At 42.8% G+C, this 24,270-nt stretch overlaps 1 protein-coding gene across 2 annotated transcripts in view; it reads right to left on the bottom strand.

The window, feature by feature from the left end:
• Nucleotides 1–2,922: 2,922 nt before the first annotated feature.
• Nucleotides 2,923–24,270, bottom strand: part of SRPK1 (SRSF protein kinase 1) — a 45,502-nt gene continuing 24,154 nt past the window's right edge. For both annotated transcript variants that reach the window (XM_077839067.1, XM_077839068.1), the window contains exons 4-16: nt 23,634–23,742; nt 23,088–23,175; nt 22,360–22,447; nt 20,500–20,606; nt 19,547–19,712; nt 18,240–18,265; nt 17,163–17,376; nt 15,831–16,268; nt 13,932–14,032; nt 12,647–12,754; nt 10,555–10,624; nt 6,578–6,670; nt 2,923–5,527 (exon numbers count right to left, since the gene is read on the bottom strand). In XM_077839067.1, the coding sequence (XP_077695193.1) occupies nt 5,343–5,527; nt 6,578–6,670; nt 10,555–10,624; nt 12,647–12,754; nt 13,932–14,032; nt 15,831–16,268; nt 17,163–17,376; nt 18,240–18,265; nt 19,547–19,712; nt 20,500–20,606; nt 22,360–22,447; nt 23,088–23,175; nt 23,634–23,742 (1,793 nt within the window). In that variant the 3' untranslated portion in view covers nt 2,923–5,342. The remainder of the gene's footprint in view (nt 5,528–6,577; nt 6,671–10,554; nt 10,625–12,646; nt 12,755–13,931; nt 14,033–15,830; nt 16,269–17,162; nt 17,377–18,239; nt 18,266–19,546; nt 19,713–20,499; nt 20,607–22,359; nt 22,448–23,087; nt 23,176–23,633; nt 23,743–24,270) is intronic.

Consider the following 24,270-nt stretch of genomic DNA (forward strand, 5'->3'; position numbering starts at 1 on the left):
AGTGTACTTCAAAACCCCTGAGTGGTCACTGCCACCTATAAAGCCTGCAGCCATGCCCATCGGGCCCAGATACCATGATAGGTGTGAATTATAGTGACTTGGAAAGTGCTAGAGATGGGAAATAAAGGGGAAGGGATATTCAGGAACAAGGAGATCAGGTAGGTTCTACAGTACAGGCCGGGTCAGGCTTCTGCCCACTCATTGTGGCTGCCTGGCTAATTGCTTTCTAGAAATTAGTACTTTCCCACCATTAACAGGCTCCAGGCCAATCAGGTAGGAGAAGGCAGACATTACCCAGGGAGCTACCCAGGGCAAACGTTACCCAGACATGGCAACTGACACCACCAAAGAGACTAGACCAGGAATGGCAGAGAAAGTCAGTTCATTTCATCCAGGGAAGAAATTGGTTACAAGGATCCTAAGACTTGTATTTCATCTCAGTAGTGGAGAGATTGCTATCCCATTTCACACACCAGGTGGTGTATGTTAAAAGCACTTGGTAATGGATTAGTATCCAGCACTATCTATCCTGCAAACAGCATTTGGATTCTGAAGCACATGGGCATCATGTATTAAACAAGTGTTAAGGGAAACCTCAGGCAGGGGCTAGTCCATTTCCACAACTATTAAATGAATGCAAGGAGACTGCATCATTAAGTAGATACTGAATGAGGTTGGTCCACGATCAGTATGCAGCAGGGCATGAGACACAGCCTTCTCATTCATTAGCCACCTTAATGAGGTCACCTTTTCCCTTAACACATGAAACTGATACAACTTTTGAAGACAGCTGCTCCTGTTCTTTCCCTCCATTACACTCCCACTCACCCTAGTATAAAGACAGCTCTTTGTTTTACAGAGGAGGGCCATGAATGAAGAAGCTGAACACCACAGTAAGTAATCCTATTTGAAATTACTGCTAAACTTGTTCCAAGTATATGTAATCTAAGTATATTTGGCAGGATTCCTGAAAGATTACTGGTAATTTTTGGTTTCAGAGTAGCAGCCGTGTTAGTCTGTATCCGCAAAAAGAAAAAGGAGGACTTGTGGCACCTTAGAGACTAACAAATTTATTTGAGCATAAGCTTTCGTGAGCTACAGCTCACTTCATCGGATGCATTTTAAGACCCTGTATTCCCACTGCTTCTAGTTATAGCATCTTTGCTTTAGTACCTTATGGCACTAAAGCAGCAATAACTTACTGCACACAATGGGATTTAAAAACCCTTATGTTGATCTATTTTAGAATGCGACAAAACTGTAATTTAACCTTTTCCTTCTCTTTCCAGGGACATCTAGAGCCCCACCAGGTAACTACCAGAAACTTGATGCTTTTCTTACAGGTCATTTTGAAGGAACTCTATTCTCCCTACAAATTTCTTGAAAAGATTCCATGCAAGAGGCTGCTGGAGACTCGACCCCCGCATGGTGTTTATTTGGAGGGAGGGACCCTATCAATTACAGAAGGGGGAGTAGGAGGGAGGAGCCAGTGTGTGCTTTAGCTACTTACAGTCACATTTTGTACTGGCTTGTTGCAAGAAAAAATTGCAGAATAAAAGGCAAAGTTGCAGTGTCCTTGGAAAACTTACTTCTTACCTGGCTTCTTCTCCTGCAATCTTGAGTATTGTTCTGCAAGAGAAACCATTCAACACCCACAAATTCCAACAAAAACTCAACGGGCTTTTTCCTATAAAGCTGCCCCTTGAAATTACCCATAAGAGGAGAGACAAACAAAGCCACAGTCCAGTTAGTAACAAAATTCAGCAAGAAACTGGATTAATGTGCAGCGAAAAATTGGCCTTAGGACTCAACTGGCTCCACAACCTTTCACCATACTGAGCAACATTAAAGGCAAAGCATGATAAAGCCTCTTTTCTGGCACAAATGTGCTGGGCTCCAGCATGATATAGCAGGTAATTCAGAGAATATTCACAAGAGCAGATGGTGTCACTCAAAATCAGCTCAATTCACACTATTACTGCATTGTTGGAACCACCTGCATAACCTGATTTAGTTACCAGTTCATGTCACACTGAGAACACCCACTTGCAGCAGTCTTCTGCATATTCACATTCTGCAGATTGCCCAGGACTGTGATCTCTTCTGATCTGGGGATCTTAAAGACAGCACTGCCAGCTCTAAATCCAAAACTGACAAAGCAAAGTTGAACTTAAAGTTTGTTTCCTTACAGCTGCTAGAAATCAGGTCCCTTCCAGCAAGACTGCACCCTGATCTTCCAATTTCATACTTCTTTTGCAGCAGGGGTTCTCAAACAGTGGGTTGTGACCCCATTTTAATGGGAGTGCCAGGGCTGGCATTAGACATCCTGGGGCCCGGGACCAAAGCCCAAGCCCCAGTGTTCAGGGCCAAAGTCCCACAGCTGAAGGGCTCAGGTTACAGGCCCCTACTGTCCTCGGGCTGAAGCCCTCGGGCTTTAGGATCCCCCTCCACCCTGGGCAATAGCGCTCGGATTTTGGCCCCCCCGGCCTGGCGGGGCTCAGGTTTTGGTCCCTGCCTTCTGGGGTCATGTAGTAATTTTTGTTGTCAAAAGGGGGTGGTGGTGCAATGAAGTTCAAGAACCTGTTTTACAGTAAGGAAAGCTCTAGATGCCTCAGTTAAGGCTCCCTATTAGGGACTATTAAATGGAAAACCGTGGCAAAGTTTGGCACATGGCTATTTAAAGGGGACAAACTATTATAGCAACGTCTTAGTGTTTCCTAGTTTAGAAGATAGCAAAATAAGGATTTTGCTACTCATTTTGTGATTTCATCTACCTAGATCACACAATACTGCATGTGAATGGGGTCTCAAGACTAAATGCGTGAACCCTGGCTCCCTACTCTAGCAGAATACAAAAGTTAATGGACAGACAATGGCTCTGAATGAAGTTACCGAGGGAACATATCAGGAATAGAATAGATGTGGGTTATTAAATAATCTGTTTTATTGTACGGCATTTACAAAGAAAAGACAATGCACTCAAGTAGAAAGAATAAAAATGTATTTTCCTTCAGGTTTTAGACGAACACAGCAAGTACAAATCCTTTAGTGAGCACTTTATGGCAATTTGGAAGTTTAGTGAACCCCAAGTGAGTGAGCACGAGGGACAAGACTGAATCCTGACAGCTGCCTCTCTGTGTCTTCAACCCACAAGCTGGCTCTTTTACTGAGCTAGAGGGAAAAAGTCCTCTTCTGGCGGTGATGGGGGAACGGATACCTCAGAACCCAACGTGCAGACCCCTCTATGAGGATCTCATTCCTTTAGGTCAGCCAGGGTGTGGAAATGCACAGGGCGGGGTGAGCTCTAGTGACGCCACCAGAAGTTCCATTCACCCTTCCAAAAAGTCTTCACAGTATTAAAACAGAAGGTCAGCAATACACAGTCCAGTCCTGTCTGTAATCCCTTTACAACAGAAAAAGAAGCGACGCTTGGAGCTGGGGAAGGAATTCCAGATTCCAGGAAAATCTTTCAGCAGTCTTAAACTGTTTTGGTATATTTCCTTTAATCTTAGATTATGCATAGAGAACCTGACTTAAGAACCCCTAAATGGACATGCAGCCTGGATTTCGTCAATGGCCCAGGCGGTGTTAGGCTGGACAAGCAAGAAAATATAGGGCAAGATGGTTATACCTTTAAAGTGGATTAAATAAGGACACCAGCTTTTGTGGATGGAAGGTTGCGATGAACTGAGATTTCAAACACACACACAAGAGTGACATGTAACAGCCTCACTGGCAGCTTTGGTGTTACTGTCTCAAATAGTGCCTTCTTGGCCTTCTGGGAGTTTGAGTCCTGAGGCAGCTTCTGTCCTCTGAGAACTTCTTGATCCCAAAGGCCTGTTTGGTCCATGGTGAGGAAGGGCTGTTCAAGTCCCTACCCTGCCAAAACCTTGCTTTAGAGTAGGACGCAATGAATCTGTAATCGCTTAGGAAAGCCTAGGAGAGATGCATCGTAAAACTAGCAAACACTACAATGCTTTAACTTTGCATTAAAATAACCGCCCCCACAAACCTGTTACACCCAGCCCCCTCTGAGAAGTTTAAAAACCTTATATAATATTCTACTGGGGCAACCATATTTAGGGTGATTTTAGGAAACAGAAGCTGACCCTGTGTCTACAGGAAAAAGCCAAACCAGGTAGTTCAGCTGTCCTTGTGTTAATCCCCAAGTACTCATTTGTCTCAGAAAATAAAAGGCAATCCCATTGGGGAAGTTACTTCTAAAGGCCAGCACCTAAGGCAAGCTAACACAGTAGAAATCTTTACATTAAGCTTTGGAAATGTGGTGTTTCAAAGTCAGAGAACACAGTGTGGCTGTGACACACAGATACCACCAGCCCCTCTTCACAACTGAATGGTCCAAATAAGAGAAAGTACATTCCATCTTTCCAGACGGAAGACCAACTGCTCACTGACGCAATGACAACTTCAGGGAAAGCAAAGGAAGTGCCAGTATGGGCAAAAAAAAACCCCAAAAACTTACAGCTCACTCAAACGTCTAGGAAGAGTTGCCTGCATCCAACTACCACTCTGCCAACAAAGCACGCACACATCTATTCTGCAGATTGTGCATTTAACCAGTCCCAGCTTCTGCTTTTTTTTTTTTTTTTTTTTTAAATTGTCCATGTGACGTTTTAGTCCAAGGGCTTAGGCATTTGAGGGAGCGTAGCAGGTTTCATTGAATTCAGAAACTAATCTGAACACTGGGGAAAAATAATGGTATTAAAAATAGTTTTTAAATGCAGCTTTTCATAGGATTCAGTGGCTAAAACTAAAGAAAAATTATTTGACTGGAAAGAATGTGGGAAGTCACCCTAGAAACACAACAGACACCTGGGGATGGGTGGAGGATTTCAAGTTATCACCCAGGTACCAATCTGCCATTTCACATCCTCCTGCTGGCTACTGGCCGTGCAGTGGAAAACTGACTCCTGGAGTCAGGGAGCGAAGGATGGAGTCACAGATCTTCATATCCCCTTCATGGGTGTAATTTAGTTAAGGGAACATACACTAATGCAGATCAACTCATGCCTACGCTAACAGGTAAGAGACTTGGGGCAACTTTGTATTCCAGTCAGTCAATTAATCTTTGGCAAAGCCCAATCAAGGCAAAGCTCACAGGATGCCCACTGGCTGAGAAGAGTCTCCGCTTAATCAAATAAGCAAACTCAACTGAACAGGTTAAATTTATCTAAAATCTTGGAAGCCTTGAAGGAAGAGCTTCACACTGAAAAGGAACAAGGGGGGAAAAAATGGATCTGGGGAGGGGCAGTTGGAACACCTGGGTGTACGTATGCTATGCTGTAAACCAGAGTGTAGGGCTGCGGTGTTGGGTTGAAGCCCTAGGAGTTAAGCCAGGGGTGCCTGAGACACTCAGCTGCTGTAGCCCGTTTCTCTGGAATCAGCTCCAACATAGGTAATAAGAAGTCTGTGAATGCAGCTGCCTCATCTTGGGACCACTCGTATTTCTCCACCAGAACTTCAAAAAGGCCCCAGGGCTTCAGTTTGGTGATGTGTTTCAGATCCCCTGAAAACGAAATCAGATACATCAACAGTAAGTCACCAATGGTACCAGAGGGGGTTACCAAGTTACTCTGGTAGGTATCAGGACTCTGGTGTTGCTTTGGTAAATGCTGTCTAGGGGCGTAAAGGGTTGAATTTTAACAACCCAAGTTTCCCTCTTTATAAAGCTGCCCTTGGAGGTCAGACAGTTTTACAAGAAGGTCCCATCTCTCTCCTCCTACTTCAGCTCCACGGTTTCAATACAACATGATTAGTCACTATAACTAAAAAATACAGACACTAACACAAGGCCACTCACTACTTGTACTGACTTGCAGACACTCAGAACCAGTCTGAGGGGAGAGGTTCTGCATGTAGCAGACAGGTGTTTCCAGTTCAGACTGCGAAATGTGAAGGCTGCCTGACAGCAGAGAACAACATACTTCAGTCCTCATGCTCTACCCAAAGGAGAGAAGACGGATGCATTTTAACCACGAGGTAGCTTTAAAGAGCCCTCATCATGCCAGAAAAGTATTACTCTAAGAGATTCTCGGCCTGGCTAATACAATTCTGCCAGCTTCCTATTGCTCAGCAGACTATCGCTTCCTCAAATAGTGTTGTATCGTTTCAGAAAATCCATGGAAGAACAATCTTTGGGGTTTGAAACAGGACCTCAATATTCATGACTACAGGGTACTGCTGCTCTGGCAGAATTAGAGTAGTAGGCCAGGAGCTGAGCAAAGCTGTCTAGACAAAGGAATTCAAAAGCACGTTAAAGCCATTTGTTGATAAAAACTGACTGTATGATGCCAAATCAGCCCACAAAGCTGACAAGCTGACCACAGCAGTGCTCTCCAACCTGCTTATGGCTGGGGAGCATTGAGATGAGGAGCATTGGTATGCACTCAATAGCCAGATAAGAACACACATACAGAGCAGCACCTTGGTCCTGTGGGAATCTTTGGTGCAGCAGCCAGAAGATTTAAGATTATGGCTTTGCTGTGGTCTAGTTACCTGGTAGTTCCAGCAACAGGCATTAGGGCACTCCTAGAAAAAACTTGCCGCTTCCTTTTACCTTTTTTGGTGAAAAACTCCTTGGAATATTTTCCTGCCACAATGAGCTTGCGAGGTATTTTCCCCAGAAGTTCTATGATCAATGCAATGTGATCTGTGTGTTCCAAAACATTTCAGAAAGAAGAGAGACATACACAACAGATATCAATACAAGGCACTCCATACAGAGCAACAGCTCTGGGCACCGACAGAGAGAGCAGCATGCACACCTCTATTTGGAAAACTTGTCATTCTTGTTTTCTTCACTAACTGGGAGGGAATGGATGAAATCCAGAGTTAGATTCCTCCACTAGGAGAATCCTTGGATTGTAGTTCCCAGCCCTCTAGGAACTCAGGGACCTGGGGAACCCTATTCTTCATTGATAGGTGGGCTGGTGTGGAACAAAAAACTGGTGTGGATGCTCCGTCTCCTGATTGTCTGCATCCCTGGTGCCTGGAGGAGGAAAGGGTGGGGGGAAAATACTACCTCTGTGATCGAAGAGCTCCTGTGAATATTTCCCACATAGGGCAAAGTGCCTTGGAATTCTGCCTAGAAGCTCTACAATATGCGCAATGTGGTCTAAAACAGAAGGGGAAGAATAAAATAAAAGGGACAGAAAGATGGGAGAAAGGACAAGTGGCTGTAAAAGGCTTATTTCAACAACAATCTTGTGGGACAGAGGAGCTGTTTAGAGGTGATCTGCTGAAGGGGAAGGAATTTTAACTTTATGATGTATAAAGCGCAAGTGGTTTACGCTTTAGAAATATCAGGAATATCCAGTTTGGTCTCTCAGTTATGCTGGAGGAGTCCTCTGAGTCTAAAGAATTACCCTGGAGGCACTCACCCCTCAATTGAAGAGAAAAGGGTGCCTGAAAAGTTGAGAGCTTTTCTTCCAAGTGTTTGAAATTTGAATTTAAACCAATTTCAAACAGAGACTAAAAACACTTTCAGTCCACACTGCTCTGATTTCAGTCCTGTGATGGACAGCAGTGTGGGCTAGGATAAGGTACTAGGCTGAGACTCTGAGAATTAGGTTTGCTCTGAGTTCCGTCACTGAACTGCTTTGCCAGCATCAGAGTTTAAGGCCAGAAGAGATCTAGTTTGGCCTCCTGTATATCACAGGCTACCTACACCACCCACTACCCACACACTAAACCCAACAACGTAATTTAGACCAAAGTATTATAGCCCACAGGAGACAAGACAATCGTGCCACAGGAAAGTCACTTCACGTCTCTTCGCTTCCACTTCCTCTTCCATCCTTGTCTATTCAAGTTGTAAGTGCTTTAGGGACTCTGACCATGCATGCTATGTATATTATGTGGATGCACAAAGCTCCTTTTCTGGAGCCTCTATACTCTACTGTTAATACAACGAATGTAATGTCACTAGCTTTCCATCTGCCTGAAAAGTCCTGCACCAAACAAAAAACCCTAACCAATCCCAATGAGGGTAGACAAGACCTGATATTTATAATGTAAAACAAGCAGAACATTTCTAAACACCTTTGAGGCCTTTATACACTATAAAGAATAAAACAGCAACACGTTCCCCTTTGCAGGTGACTTTTAAACAAGACTATATTCAGGGTGAAAAAAAGAAAAAGTAAGGAGCAGATATAAATTGATCATTTTATAAACTGCAGTTATGGGATAACCAAAAAACCTGCAGTCCAGATAAAAAGCTTGTGATCTTTGGAACGCTTATCAGAACCCCTGACTACTGAACTGGGCTGGAAATTTCATGAGAAGAGGCTTGCATGAAATTTCTCAGCTTAATCCAAGCAAACTTTCCTCCCTGGAAAACTGCTCTGGAATGTTTGGAAGAGGTTCTTGTCACTGATGCAGATTTGGCATTTTTCCAGTGCCTATTAAGGCTGCTCAGAGACTCCTAGATCAGGGGGATTTACATATATTACACACACCAGCTGTGTGATGTGATTGTGCTTTTCAGCATACAGACTGCACCTGTTATAAGTGTCAAGGGAATTTACTGGTGCAAATAGATGCCTCTGGACCAATTCAGAGACATTCGGACCAATCCAAAGAAATGCAGAAAAAAATCTACAAAAACGTTAAATGAAGTTTACTTGTTAAACTAAACATGGATTTAAAGAAATTACTACTCCTAGGGAGTCGTCTTACAGAGAGGGACTAAAGTGACAGAAACAGCAGCTGCACCATGAATTCTTGACAAGTCCATTGAGAGAAAACAAGGTGAGTTATTTCTTCAATGTATGCAGTACAGAGCAAATGGCAACAGAAAGTCAGAACCAAGTGGTAGAGGCACCAGAAGTGTTCCCTCTATTTAAACTACTGGGAAATGGAATGAAATATTAGCTAATTCCACTGCTCACGTAAGGTCTATCTATTTAAAGTGTGAAACAAAGCCAGCGGCTATCAATGAAACTGTCCATGATTAATAATTATAGGTGTGGTGCTGAACATCTTACTAGACAAAGCTCCGTTTTAAAAATTGTATTTCTTCTGAACAAAAGCCTTATAGCATCTGCTTGAAATTCAGAGCTCTGAAATGGACACAGTACAGTCATAGCTCAGCAGCAAACCCATTATCTGTAAATTCTAAAATGGGCAAGAGAAAGTTAAGGTAACACTAGGAAAGGCTACACTCTGATTAGCTATTAGCCAAAGTTCCCATTACACTGCATATTTATATGTAAAATTTTCACTTGTTGCTATAGCACGTTTCTAACATTTAGAGATGGTGACTTTATTTACCTTTCTTTGAGACAACTTGGTCCAGTGGCAAGAGCACTAGACTGGGACTCAGACAACTTGTATTCTATTCCCTGCTTTGCCCCTGGCCTGCTGTGTGCTATTGGGGAAGTCACTTTCCCTCTCTGTGTCTCAGTTTCCCCGACAGTAAGTGAGGATAAAGGGATTTACATACGGAGATCCACGGATGAAAAGCGCTACTTAAGAGGTATTTATATTATAAATAGTTCAGTGTCATGTGTTTGTGGAGGTACTACTAGGTCTTTAATCTATGTCTAATGCTGACTCAGAGGGTCAATAGCTTAACCAAGCACATTTGGAATATGGAATCTTAAATCAGAGATTATGTATATACAGGGACAACTCTAGGCACCAGCAAAACAAGCAGGTGCTTGGGGTGGCACATTTCTAGGGGCGGCATTCCGGTGCCGGCCATGCCGCCCCCAGAAATGTGCCCCCACTGCCCCAGGTCGCCTCTGCTCCGCTTCTCCCCCCTCCCTCCGAGGCTTGCTGCACTGTGTGGCAAGCCTGGGTGGAGGGAGGCGGCGCGCTCGGGGGAGGCGCAGTTCCTCTACTCCCCTCCGTTACTTCCTGCCCTCCCCCCCACTCTCGCTCACCTCCGCTCCACCTACTCCCCTGAACACACTGCCTCTCCCTCACCTGAGAGGGAGGGGGGAGAAGTGGAGCAGCGGCGTGTTCAAGGGAGCAGGCGGAGTGGAGGTGAGCTAGGGCAGGGGGTTACGGGGGGAGCCGCAGGAAGCAATGGGGGTGGAATGCGGCATGCCTGGGGGAGGAGGCAGGGCCGGGAGGGGGCATGAAAAAAAAGCGGGAGTGGCCAACAATTTTTTTTGCTTGGGGCAGCAAAAATCCTAGAGCCGGCCCTGTGTATATAAATTTTACAACAGACAAGGTTCAGATCAGGAGCAGAGGAAAATGATTAAAGCTGTTTAGATCCTATTTATTTTGAGCAGGAAGGTACCCATCTTAAAACAGATGTGAAAGAGGCAGCAGTAAAGACAAGGGAGTGTTTTTTAGGTATCCAGTAACAGAAACTGAACCTTTACTGCTTAGTGCCTGAAATTAAAGACTCAAGTTTCCCTCCAATACAATTAACCTGGGACTTCTTTACTCAAGCAAGCAGACATGTACCCAAGCAAGGAGCCTCTGCTTCAGTGACTAATAACACAAAGCTCTCTCCATCCACCCACCACCACCTTTGCTGGTATTCCATTTTAAAAAGGGTAGACACCTAGACACACTCACCTTCATCCCGGGAGTAGTCTTCTCCAGAGTGGGGCTCAAACAGGTAGTCTCCTGTGGCTAGTTCAAAGGCCTAAACAAGAAAAAAATGTGTTGAATCATTTTTCAAGTTGTCACTGTTAGACTTATGTATGAGTACTGCAGAGTAGGTGTGGCAGTTTGAATGTGAAGGGGAAACAATTCCTTGTGAAACCTAGAAAGCCATTAAGATCCATTCTGAACTTTTGTGATGAAGGCACTGCACATTGCCATACATTACGACAGATCTATTAGTGTATCTCATAAGATCATCTCACTAAGCAAAGCTGGATCATGGCAAAATGATGTGTCAAGATGAAGATGAAGTTCAACTATTAAGATACTGTACATAACCAAGAATTCACCAGCTTTACACCTAGACTAGATTTTGCTTTGGTAGTTAGCTACCAAGAGCACATAGGATACTTGAGCTAAAAAGCTGTTTTCATGAAGCTTCCTCCAAAAAGGCCATTTTCCCCAAGTTCAAGGCTGTTTGCAACCACCTTCCAAGCACATTTTCTCCAATTCTCTACTTCTAGATTTGAAGAGACAGAATGATGTAGCACTATATCTTCTAAATCTTCCCTATGCAGCCCACAACCTGAGCCAGTGCAAGACAGTGTTTCCTGGCTGTCCTGATCCCAAATTCTATTTGTTTTACGCTGCCTCCAAAGTTTAGATTTTTGATGTGCCTCAGATTTTTGCGGATTGAGAATGAAGCTGCATTTTCTACAGTGTTCATATCTTAAGAGCTTGTTTAGTGTCTTTAGGTAACTGTACTAAGGGCTTTCTATGCTCTGATTATGGAACACACTGCAGAATCCCCTCTTGCTTGCCATCTTAGCTTTTATTTACAAATAAAGTAAGTTTGTAGTTCTAATGGCTGTAAAGATGCCCAAAAGCAAAGTGTAAACTGACCATTTTCTTCCTGAGTTGGCAGAAAGCCTGAAACAATGGGCTTATTGAACTAAAACTGGGTGTTAAATATGGAATATAATTTAATACAATTGCCAATAACTGCTTTAAAAGGGGCATCCACATATAGTGAGCTCATCCCACAACCTCAAACTGCTTCACATGTTCTCTCAATTGCCAAGACCCTCAAGTCCCCTTAGCAAACTGTTACAGCCTCCAGCTTCTCTTCAACTGAGTGTGTCATGTATTATGCCTCAGTACAAGAATTTATAATACAATGAACAAGAGTACTTGTGGCACCTTAGAGATTAACCAATTTATTTGAGCATAAGCTTTTGTGAGCTACAGCCCACTTCATCGGATGCATAAAGTGGAAAATACAGTGAGGAGATTTATATACACACAGACCATGAAAAAATACACATTGTAAGGAAAGTGATCACTTAAGATAAGCTATTACCAGCAGGAGAGTGGGGTGGGGGAGAGAAAACCTTTTGAAGTGATAATCAAGGTGGGCCATTTCCAGCACATTTCCAGGAGTTAACAAGAACGTCTGAGGAACAGTGTGGGGAATAAACAAGGGGAAATCGTTTTACTTAGTATAATGACTCAACCACTCCCAGTCTCTATTCAAGCCTAAGTTAATTGTATCCAATTTGCAAATTAATTCCAATTCAGCAGTCTCTTGTTGGAGTCTGTTCATTATAATACAATGAAAGTCTGAAATCTGAAGACAGTGTAAAACAGAAATCAAAACAAACAGGAGACACCATACTGAACTGGCTCAGGTTGTGGGCTGTATAGGGAAAATTTAGAAGGGTACTTCTGCAAATTCTGAGGTTCCTGCCACATTTAGGTCTAATGTGCCACACAGAACATGGGGACTTGGCTATAAATCTTTAGTTTTAAATAGCATGTTGAAAATTAACAGGGGAGTTCTCCGTAGAGATGTCAGATCAGTGTCCCCAGGAGGAATGAAATCAGATACCAACCAAAATCAGTGCCTGAAGATGAGAAGAAAAGAATATTCTCTAAAGTGCCATTATAGCCAGAACCAGCAAAAATGATTCTGTGGTCCACAGAGTACACAGCATGCTGGAATTTCCCAGAATTCTCTGCAACTACTGAATGTTGAGGGTCCACCCTGCATGGCCAAACTCACCATACAGGCTGTGCTCCAAATATCAGCTGGGGTGTTATACCCAGATCCTATCAGCACCTCCAGGGACCGGTACTGCCTTGTCTGAATGTCCTCAGTGAAGTGCTTGTGCTAAAAAAAATTTTAAAAAAGGTACTTTATTAACTGGTTGAAATTGCTAAAGGAAGAGATTCCTTCAACTAAGACCAGAGAGGTGCTATTTACCGAGATATCTCGCTGATGAAACATGACAGACTGGTTTTTACATTTCAATTAAGTGGTTTCTTAAATTTCAACAATGATTAAAATGCCCTAACCAGAGGCACTTTTCCTCAGACAAAATAGCCTGACAATTCAGATGATGGCAAACAGTAGCAGCAGCTGTGGAGAACGTCAGTTTTAAAGTTGAACTACAAGAGTGTGATGAATGTTACCAAGTGACTTCTGACAGGTAACCTATTTCACATCTCTCAGGCACCAACAGTTTTTGTCAGGCATGAAGATGTGCAGCCTAAACACTAGGAATCATCTTTAAAAACGGGATGTATTTCACAGCTATCAATTTCGGCACTAATGCTAGCGGATCGAGGGTTCAAGTTGACACCTGACTAAATCATGATCGTGCAAAGTTAAGTGAATGACAAAGCTTTTGTAAACAAGTTCTAAATAAAGGTTAATAACCTACATTAATATACCCGGAGAGACATTTCTATTTTAATCGCTACTGAGAAGCAGTTGTCAGTTACTTCAGAAGTCCAACCTTCCCCCTTACTAGACGGTGTGTTGCAGCACACACCTAAAGCAGAGCAGCAACACTCTTCTAGGATATTGCCTCATCAACAGTTGCAATTCAAAACAGAGGATCCTGAAATTAGGACTTTTCAAGAGACTAAAGACCGTTCCAAATTGTTTTGCTATTTAAAATCATTTAAATAGATGTTCTTTCCTGCTTGAGATTTCAAACGGATTTAGAAGCACTGCAGTACAGCCTTTAAAGGCCAAAACTATTTACAGTTTATCTTACATGCTCAGAAATCACAAATGAAACGGTTCCCTCAGAGTGTATGATTTGACAGGCTGCAAAACTAGCTGCAACAAGGTACAGTAGAGGAACATCAGGAGGACAGTCTAAACTTAATCCTTGTATTAAGTTTTATCCCTCGTGACATTGCAGGTGAACCATAGACATTTTGCACCTTTTATTTTAAAGTAAATACAGATTGTCTTCTTCAGCTTCCCCCTCCACCCCCAGGCAACGGGAAACCGATTAGTAGCTTTGGTCACTCAACACTGAAAGGTTTACACTTACCACCCAGCAGGCATTTCCTAGGTCAGCTATCTTCACTTTGAGCTTATCTGCATTCCTGGGCTCAAGGGGATTAAGGAGAAAATTCCCAGCAGTGGATTTCCCTAAATGCAATATGCACAACAGCTGATTAAATCCACATGGACAGGGCCACCATCTGCCACCCAAACCCCACAGGCATCGTTCTGTGCAGGAAGGATACGGGTCAATGATCAGAACTATCCGCCATGCAGTCTAGCTACAAACCATCAACTCTAGTCAATATCTGTTAACCCCCCAGGCTCCCCCAGAAGGGCATTAAGATAGTAAATTGATTTAACTAGTATATTCTGCCCAGTATACATATGTGCAAAAGCTCCTCCCCCTGTATTGCACAATAAAAAAGACACTGAATCCTAGCATAACAGAGGATGTGCAAGTGCAGGAAGATGGCTGTTTTGTGAGCTCTGTTAGCTTGGCTTTTTTAAAATAGTTTTTATTAAGACTGGCTGTTTGACAGTGCAGTCACCAGCAGAATTTAGAACGCTTTCTGCAGAGTTGGTAGGTTCTGATAGTGTCTAAGAGAGCCTCAACCCTAAAGAAGCCTTCTTTAAAGTTACAAGAGTTAAATTCCAAGGATGGCAGCATTGCTTCCCAGAGCAGCAATGCCAACTGCTGCAAAGTTTAAAGTGTACAGTTAGAACAAGCCAAGATGGATATACTGGAGAAATAAAAAGAGGGGAAAAAAAGTCATTAAATGACTATATCTAGTAAGGATTCCTAAATGCATCAGGAAAGGCAGTTCTCTAGTAATCCAGAGAGGCATCAATAGACTCAGTACAGGCCGAGTTTTGATACTGTGTTGAAATTTCTTTTTTAGCTCTTACATTCACTTACATTTCCCTGGTTGCATTTTAATGGGGTAATGCGACAAGGTAAGAGAAGTACAAGGATTGTTCCCAGTTTTCTATTTTGGGCTGAGATCTTTGACTTGACCCTGACTCAAAGGAGCCATGGTTTAACTGAGGGATCTATGTGATTTAAATTATACCAAGTCACACCTTTAGGTATGTCTCAAAAGAATTTTGTTTCTGCATTATACAGAATCTGCCATCAAACTAGTTTTATAGTATGTTATCTCTGTTTTTATAACCCTATAACAAACTTGAAGCCTTTTCCTCCTTACAAGTTTAAAACTATCCCTCCCCACCTGCACTTTCGTTGAAGTGGATTTATTGTTCTGGAAGGGAATATTACTTAAGGAACTTATGCTAGAAAAGTAAAGCCCAGCTATTCCTTGCGAGGAAAGTTGATTTTGGGCCCTGTCATGGCAAAAACTGAGATGTCAATACAAGCTTTTCTATATACCCTATATTCTGTCAGCCCTCTCCTCTCTCACTCTAGTTTAGGTATCTGATGCAACCTTGGGTTGAACAGACAGCGGTGCCTTTGCGGTCATGGATTCCAGAATGTGTAAACTGCAACCCTGCACTCTTACCCAATTCTTTATGTACAATACGGTTCTTTATGTACAGATATTTAAAAAACAAAAATATCTGAACGAGAGTGAGGGAGCTGGGGGAACGTTCCCATTTAAGGTATGACTATGATCATAAACAAACATACTTGGAAAAGAAAGTAACTGGGTGCTTTTTAAAGTTGGGAAGGACAGAGTGAATTGGATGAGAGTGCAGGGTAGCAGTTTACACACTCTGGAATCCATCACATCAAAAGGCATAACTGCCTGTCAACCCAAGGTTGCAACAGTGGAATCCCCAAAGGCAGATCAGAGTGGAGAGTGATGTCAGGACAGAGCTCAAAGAGATGGCCTCAGGTAGAGTCAGGTCAGCCAATATAAAGCTTCCTATTAATGCCACATTACAGACTCCAAAGGACAGATCTCCTAAAGGAGTCCTCTGGTACCTTTGTTCTCAGATGGGCCATTATTCTCATTCTCATCCTCTGAGGGTATCTCTGCACGTATACTCTCTTGCAACTGGCTGATCTCCTGCTCATTGAACGATTGCTCTTCACTTGAAGTTGGCTGATACACCATGGAATCTAGCACCTCAGAAATTAAGGGCACGCATGAGTCCGACATTACTTCTTGTGACCTGTTCTCCGAGTCTCCGTTACGCTGGCTGTAATTACAGCTATGGAAGCTGTCCTCTTCCTGTGCCAGAGGGTGCTCATCACAGTCATTGGCATTATGAAGGTCCTCCTCAAGCCTCCCAGACCCTTGGTTGCTGGAGTCTGAGAAGGCAGTCATTTGTACCATGCCGTTGCAGTTGATTTCCGGTATGCATTTTTCCATGCTGCCTTCCATTAGGATACTTCGCTCTTGAACATGGGCAACTTCATCTAAGGAAAGGGAAAAGAAAGAATCAGAAGATTCTTAAGGGACAGGGAAACATAACACATGGACTGAATAACAGCTATAGCAAGACCTTAAGTAAGCCCAAAAATCTAGCACATTCGCACAGAACAGCTGAATGCAATGCTTCTTTAATCCATTTTTACTAGCACAAGACTCCGTGGTCCCTGCTCAGACTCAGGCCTGGTCTACACTTAAGTTAGATGAACACAGCTATATCAGCCAGGGGTGTGGAAAAAACCTAACTCCTGACTGACGTAGCTATGTCAACGGAAGTGTTCTTTGGCTGACATAGCTACAATTTGGGTCAGGTCGGCATAGTGAACTTTGTTTGGGGAGGTGGTGTTTGTACGCTGATGGAAAAACCCCTTCTGTCAGCGTAAACTGTGTCTACACTATGGAGTTATGCTGGCATGGCTGCACTGACATAGCTATACTGGAATAGCCGCCGCCTGGTCTGCACCTAAAAACTTAGGTAAACCTAGCTATACCCCTCAGGGCTGTGAAAAATTTAATGCGCCGTGTGGCATAGTTAGGTTGTCCTAACCCCCAAGCTAGGTCAATGGAAAAATTCCTCTACTGATCTCACTACAGTCTTGGGGTGGGGTGGATGTACTACGAGACAGAAAAATGCCTTTGTCACTGTAAGCATCTACACTACAGCATTTGCAATGTAGACTACTATCCATAGCATGGATACAGAGTTAGTGGAATGCGGTGGCAATTCAACTGCAGATCAGCGGCCAGCATTCAAGGCCAGTAGAGATGCTGCAGAGATGTACACTGCAATTTTAACAGTGTGGTTGAAGGAACATTACTGTGCTTTTAAGCACACACACACACACTTGCATGCAGGCCCATGTGATATTCTGGATCCATACCCAGGTTTCCTGGTACCCCTTCATCAGGTGGGCTCTCTTTTAAGAGCATCTCAAGAGGGTTCCGAGCTTCTTCCTGCTCTTCAGGCTGTGTTTGTACAGGGCTTGCCTCCTTTTCCATCTCCTCTATCTCCTGCATTCGCTTCTCCAGTAGCTCTGCCTGCCGTTTCTGCTTTTTCTTCAATTTTTTTTTCTTATTCTTTGACATTTTGTCAGCCTGCAGGGAAATGACAACTCTCTCACACATCTGGCTTGGTATTTATTCTAATAAAACCCCAAGCTACAGTCAGGTTTTAGTTTTTAGTGAATTCTTTCAGAGCTTGTGTGAAGTCTTCACCTGACAACCCTGGAGACTGAAAAGTCCTGTCCCACCCACAGAACAGATACTGCAGCTGGGAAGGCCTTCACCTACTGCTGAGCCAATGGGCTTCAGCCCTGAACTGAAAAGGCCATCCTGACCTGAAAGAGCGAAGGGAGTTCAGTCTCCGTAACCCATGCAATCCTGGGACCATCCACTGGGAATGCCATGACAGGTATCAATCCTGGTGGCATTTTTGAGATGGAAACTCTGATGATGCAACCTCTCTCTCACAGGCCAAATGCTGATTAGATAGCAACAGCTTTGTCATAGTACATGGAACAGATTCATATCTGCAAAAGAGCTGACATTACTAAAGATCACTCATTTTTAAAAGCTTCATCCCACTTGGGCCACTTTAATAGCACACAGCCTCATTAACCACAGTTAATGATTGATGATGCTCGAGGAACACTGAACTCTGGAAAATGCTAGTGATCTTGGGAAGCTGGTATTGTACAACTACTGTAATTGGACATCATTCTGTGACTAGCTGTACCTGTAACACAGAAATTTAAATGTTCAGTGTGTTAACAGCCATACACTGAACTTGTTCACACTTCAAGTTCTTCTATTCGGGTCTCAAAGTAGGATTCCCTACCACTTACCGTATTATAGAACAAAAGCATAAAACAATTCTAAACAAGCTGTACACCTGAATGTATGTAGACCGCACACATTTACACTTGCTTATAAAGGAAGAAAAAAGTTACCATACTTACTGGTTTGGGCTGAGGTGCAGTACTCACTGGAAGAGAAAGAGAAATAAGTTAGTATGCTTGTATTATAGATTGCAATCACACTGCAATAAAGATATCACATGAGCAAAAAGAAAGAATGATTGGAAGCCAGGAACATCTTCCACAGAGCCTATTTTGTTTCCCTGTGGATACTAGGTACTGTTGAAATGTAAAACTGTACTGAAAGAATAAACAGTGATGGCTTCCTTCTTTCCCTATGTAGATAGGGAATACATCAGTGTCTTATTTCTATATGGATTAGAAACAAAACTCAAGTGCATCCTCCAATTCTGAAAGCCTCAATTCTCAAAAAAGGGATAGCAGCAACCTGCCAGAAAGAATAGACTGCAGAACATTTGTTAGATGAGTCAAGCTTCAATTAACCAGACTAGACAGCAGACTCACTTAACTGGTGACCAGAAAAAGGGGACGTAAAGCGTGTAACAGCATGATAGGATATCTGCTTCATGCACTGTACACCTTGCTTAAGCCAAGATGTCAACTGGGACCCTGGCAGTCAGAAAACCAAAACTGTGAGGGAGCCTATTCGCCTAGCCAGCCCAAGCTGTACTGTGCTGGCCTCAGTTGGAAGCTGCACTTTGCATATCATAGAGCCTGCCAGCAACCAACAGTTCCTGGGGACTGTGCACTGGCACATATGAAGATGCCAAGGAGGAGCGTTGAGAATGTACGTGGAGACTCCAAACAAGAATGAAGCCTGGCCTCTGCCATAAGCTACATATTGCATTCACACAACCAGGAAAGCACTTCTAACAGTTTAATCCCTTTTCAGGCCTGTCCTGCAAGATGGTAAATGGGTAGCGCTCATATCATTTCGTCAAGAGTTTGCCAAAATACATCCATAGAATTCTATAAAGAAAGGAATTTTCCACTTTCTAGAGCACTCAAGGAGGTAAGCTTTTATAGAACACACACGAGCGCTGACCCACCACATGCACTCAAAACAGCGCTTAAGAAAATAACATGACATTTGTAAAGCACTCTCAAAGTCTCCTACAGAAAGCACTATATAAATGACTATTTTACCACATAATCTATGTCAGACCAACATTAAAAGTGGGTGTTAATGATCATGTACTCTGTTTTTACACTGGCAAGCTTCTTGTGGGAACACATGACTAGTATTGCAGTTTACAACTGGCTTTATAGAAATGATTGGCAATGTTGTTCCTTTGCTTTCCAATGCTGAGACAACTACTAGAGAATTTTCCCTTGTCAGCTCAATTACAATCTCTTTGGACTCTGCAAGTTTTCCATAGAAAAAGCACCTGCAGAGCCAGAAGGAGGGGGCGCCCCAGATCTCTGCCATTCTGTTGCTTCTGCAGCCAGCCTGCGGATGTACTGTTCGTTAACACACAGCAGAATGTTCTCGGGTTTAATATCTGTATGGATTATCCGACACTTCGTGTGCAAGTAATCCAGACCCTGTAGAACCTGCACATAGGAGAGAAGAAAACAGATATTCAAAGATGCACATAATGAGCAAACCAGATGTGAAAGGGTGAGAAAATAATAGAAGTTCTATAGTTATCTAGGTAACAAACAGGAAGTTCTTTTAAGTTAAACCTCAAGGCCATTATCCCGGAGCATGGTTACTACTGAGTTAAAAGGAAGTTTGCATAGAACTTTAACTAGGCAATTATAATAAAATGCTATCTTCGCCTCTATTCCTCAACCTACAGGTATGTAAGAATTAAGCTCCTTGAATTTTAATACTCTAAGCCTTCTCCCTCCCATCTGACCTCCCCAGAAACATTTCTCCCTTAGCTATTTACAAGGGTATGGGGAAAGTACATGGTCCTCCTTCTCCCCCATAAACAAGTGCTGCAGTCAGTGAAGAGTGAGCTTATAAAGCTATAAAGGGAACTACTCATTGTGGGAAAGGGGAGGGGACTTACCTTCCCCCCAGGGACAACAAGATTTAGAGGGGAAGGGGTAAAAAGCCAAGCCAGCCAGTTTTGTGCTATTAAGTTTAAATTGTTATAGCTAGCATGCAGGGATTTATGTTACGCACACTCACTGTTCAAAGCAGACCTCGTCAGCTAAACAGAATGCAGGTACTGACCACTGAAACCACTTATTTTAGTTATTTTGTGAAAACATGTACCACTATGAATTTGTCTTCAAGTCTCATTCCCTGCATTTGATGGAAAAGCAATTACAGTCACAAAACAGTTCTCACTGGGGTCAGGGTATTAATTCAGTGAGAGCTGGAACGTGCCTGTTGGATGATTCTTTTGACACATGGGAGTGGAAGGCCCTGGTAATTTGACTTGATGATCCACTTCAGGAGATGATGCCCTAGAACTTCAAACACCATACAGATATCTGCAGTAGGGTCAAGGAGAAAGTGGAACATCCTGACCCAAAGAGCCCCCAGGATTCTTAGACAGTGCTGAAAATAAATCTAACCCCAAGAAACTACCTCTGCCTCCTGATGTTGCAGCTCCTACCAACTCCCTTTCCTTCCAAGCACAGGTAGCCGTCTACGTATTTGGAGCAGCAAATGTGTGAGAAAACAATGACTGGCACTGTTAGTGGCAATATAAAACTTCAAATAGCTAAGAATGCAGCTCATTTGGAGCAACGGTGTTATCATAGCAGTAATCCCAAATTCTGGGAAGAGGCCATCTGTACAATGGGCTATGTCTGAACTGCTGCTAGCATTTAAACACACGGCCTAGCTGAGCCGACAAATTCCCAAATGATCTTGGCTCTCGCCCCAGATCTCTTTATAGCAAAATTTGAACTCTGACCAAAGAGCTGAATTCTCAATCCATAAATCAAGCCACGTTATTTCTCTCCCAGCTTTTTTTTTTCCCCCCCCTAAAGCTACTTGTAGCTGACGAAAGCTTATGCTCAAAAAAATTTGTTAGTCTCTAAGGTGCCACAAGTCCTCCTTTTCTTTTCACAGGCCCGAACTTCAATACTGTGTGTTTCATAGGTAAAAATGGCATAAACTGATGAGGCCACTTCTGCAACAGATTCAATATTAAGAATTTGCTGTTCAAAAGCCTAGCTCTTAAAGTTCATGACATTTTTCTTCATCTCATAGGTAGTGTGTATATGCATTCTTCTTGCTTGAATTTAAAGCAACATAGAAGGAGCAGCATCGAGTCGAAATTAGACTCTAAGACTCTTCTTTTTATATAAGGAAAGATTAACAGGAATGTTTCCATCACTTTCTTTGCAGCAATGGACTGAGCTGCTCTGATTTTGTGCTCTCTAGAGAATATGCTTTCCCACTGCAGCTAAGCAGCAGAGCTGGACTTTATTCATAGTGCTGTCCTGTGTTTCGCTTTAGCTATAAACATTAGAAAGCTACAATCTAGGGTCGGATTCTCCCTCTGCAATATTACTCCCAGCGAAGTAAATGAAAGTCACTCATTCTGAAAAGGAGGGATGTAGGGTACAAAGGAAAGTTCTGGGGCCAGAATTGTAGAACACACTTTATGGAGAACCCCAGTAAAGTGCTTCATGTCATGCAAAACACTTGAGAGTCTGCCTTTGTTCTTGATACTACAAACATACATGGGATCTTTGACAATCCAATATTAAGAGCTCCCAAGCAGGTCATAAGGTTGCGCTTTAGAAACTATATTGGGCCTGTAAGGCTGCCAAAGCAGACCCTCTGAGTTAGAAGCTCACCTATGCTGCTAAATTATAAGCCTACAGTTTGCATTCAGCACGAGCAGATAAATCTCTGATATCGTACAATGCTTTATTTTTTAGTCAGGGATTTTAATAAAAGGCTGCATGTGGCCTGGTCAAGGATGAAAGAGGAAAACCCCAAAACACTGTGCCACTCAGCTCTAATCAAGCGCAGTCATGCTGTCTTGCATATTAAATCATGACTCAGCAGCACTGTCCTTCACAACCTACGTGGTGATGGATTATTCCAGGCCTATTCTCTGCAGGGAGCTATAAGGCCCACTGGGAGAGGTCTGTGTTATTGGAGATTTGTTTTGGACAGTAAAACAGCTGCATGGACATTGTTCACTTCCACTGGCAAGAGAGCTGCACAAGAAACTCCTATACTAATTCAATTCTGTGCTCTGTCATTTGTTCTATAAAAGGATACGGGAGCCATTCACTCCTGAGATCTTGAAGTCATCTAATAACTGAACCACCATCTCTCTATTTGGATCATTGGGGTCAGTGTTGCGGACCTGCGTGGACGAAGATAAGGAACACGAGATACATCATTTCATAAAATTCCTGGACTAGACATCACTGAGCATGTAACATGTTTTCCCCTCTCTTCAGGGGCCCTCAGGAAAGGGGGAAGTAGGAGCTGTGCTAAGCAGCGCTGGTGGATCCCAGAATGGTGCATACCTGCCTCCAACCTTCCCTACAACCCATTAAACAGCACATAACATTAATATTTTATCATCTGACCAATAAAACTTAAATGAAAAGCAAAGCCACCAGCTCTGGGAGGTGCAAAGTGGAGATTAGGAGGCAAGGAGTTTCAATTATTGTATGACCATGGGACCTGGCCATAACCAATATTCATGGTAGTCCCTGATGGAGGAGATAAAGTACCACCACGTAAAAGAGGTTAAAACCTGGACTGTGTTCCTTAAGTAAATCTGTCAGCTTTGTTCACTTTTACCCCTTTATGGATCAAACAAAAATAGGACCCAGTCAGAGACTACACTAGTCAGTTAAGTCTGTAACCCACTCCTCCCATGTACTATGGAACCAAGAGATGATCCTTGAGTACAGGAGCCATTTTCCAAACTGAGAGGGGTATTAACTCTGAAAATGGACAAAGCTGAACAGAGCTTTCTGCCTTCAGGCACTCACCGACTTCAGCAGTTTGATTTCATCCAGTGCTGTTTCTGTATAGTGCTCAGCACTCTTTACTACTTTCATCGCCACAAACCTCTTCCCCCTTAAACACAGACATAGCAAGTTAGTGATAACTTATCTCCTATTCAAAGACATGGTCTCCAGAATTCTCTTAATTCATGCACATCCAAGACCCGGTTATTAAGGATTGCTTCTTTAGTAACACAGGAAGATAAGTTCCAATTCACTCATGTGAAAACTGTCTCTAGGGCTCTTACAACACCCAGTTAGTTTTCCTTGCCTTATACATTTAAGGTAAACTATACCTTGACTGGCCTGAAGTGCTGGAACAGAAACAGCTGAACACACAAGCATTCTTTCTGCATACAGGCATGCAACATAAATATTAATACTTGTGCACAAGCTAATACAATAATCTTTTCTGACATTGTATGCACAGCACATGCAAGATCATAAGGGAAGTCTGCTAGTCTTATCTGTGCAAAGATTATCTACTCTGGATTCTTGGCAGAAATGCCAGCAAAAGAACAAAAACCTTACTGAATGTCCCAAGATAGCCACACAGTGGAAAAATGCCCCCATCCTAGTTTCCGGATCACATGGTATCGCCCATTGAATAGATCTCCTATTTTCACAAGATGATAACCACCTGGAAGAAGTAAATGGGAAGTTATCAGTTCAAACCATCATATGGATGTCAAAGAACAGACAGATGGAGCAAGAACCAAGGCTTAGGAAAAATTCACTCAACACATTTTGATAGGCTAGTTAAACGTAATGGGCACATAAGTGTTTTCTCCATGTGAATGCTGCTAGAGTAGCCTCACTGCTTCCTCCTTGGCATTTTGTAAAAAACCCCACTAAGTTTATATGAAAATATGCTCTAATTAAAGTTGAACTAGAATGATTTAGTATGAAGATGCTTTTATAGGCAAAGGAGGTGGTCATGCTGGTTTCAGAGATGAATCTTTTCCTACCCCAGTGGGGAAAAAAAAAATCCCCAAATTGGACCCAACTATAAGCCTCTGAAAACTGTTTGCAGATGCTGAACAGAGATGTGTTAAGAGTTCAGCAGCTAACTTCTCTGAAGGTTTCAGATGCACTAGCCACATTAGTCACCTTATGACAGCATGGAGCACACTCTACAATTTACATTTGCACAAGGGATCTGTTTGAT

The sequence above is a fragment of the Eretmochelys imbricata genome, chromosome 21, assembly GCF_965152235.1.
Source record: "Eretmochelys imbricata isolate rEreImb1 chromosome 21, rEreImb1.hap1, whole genome shotgun sequence".
Lineage (NCBI taxonomy): Eukaryota > Metazoa > Chordata > Testudines > Cheloniidae > Eretmochelys > Eretmochelys imbricata.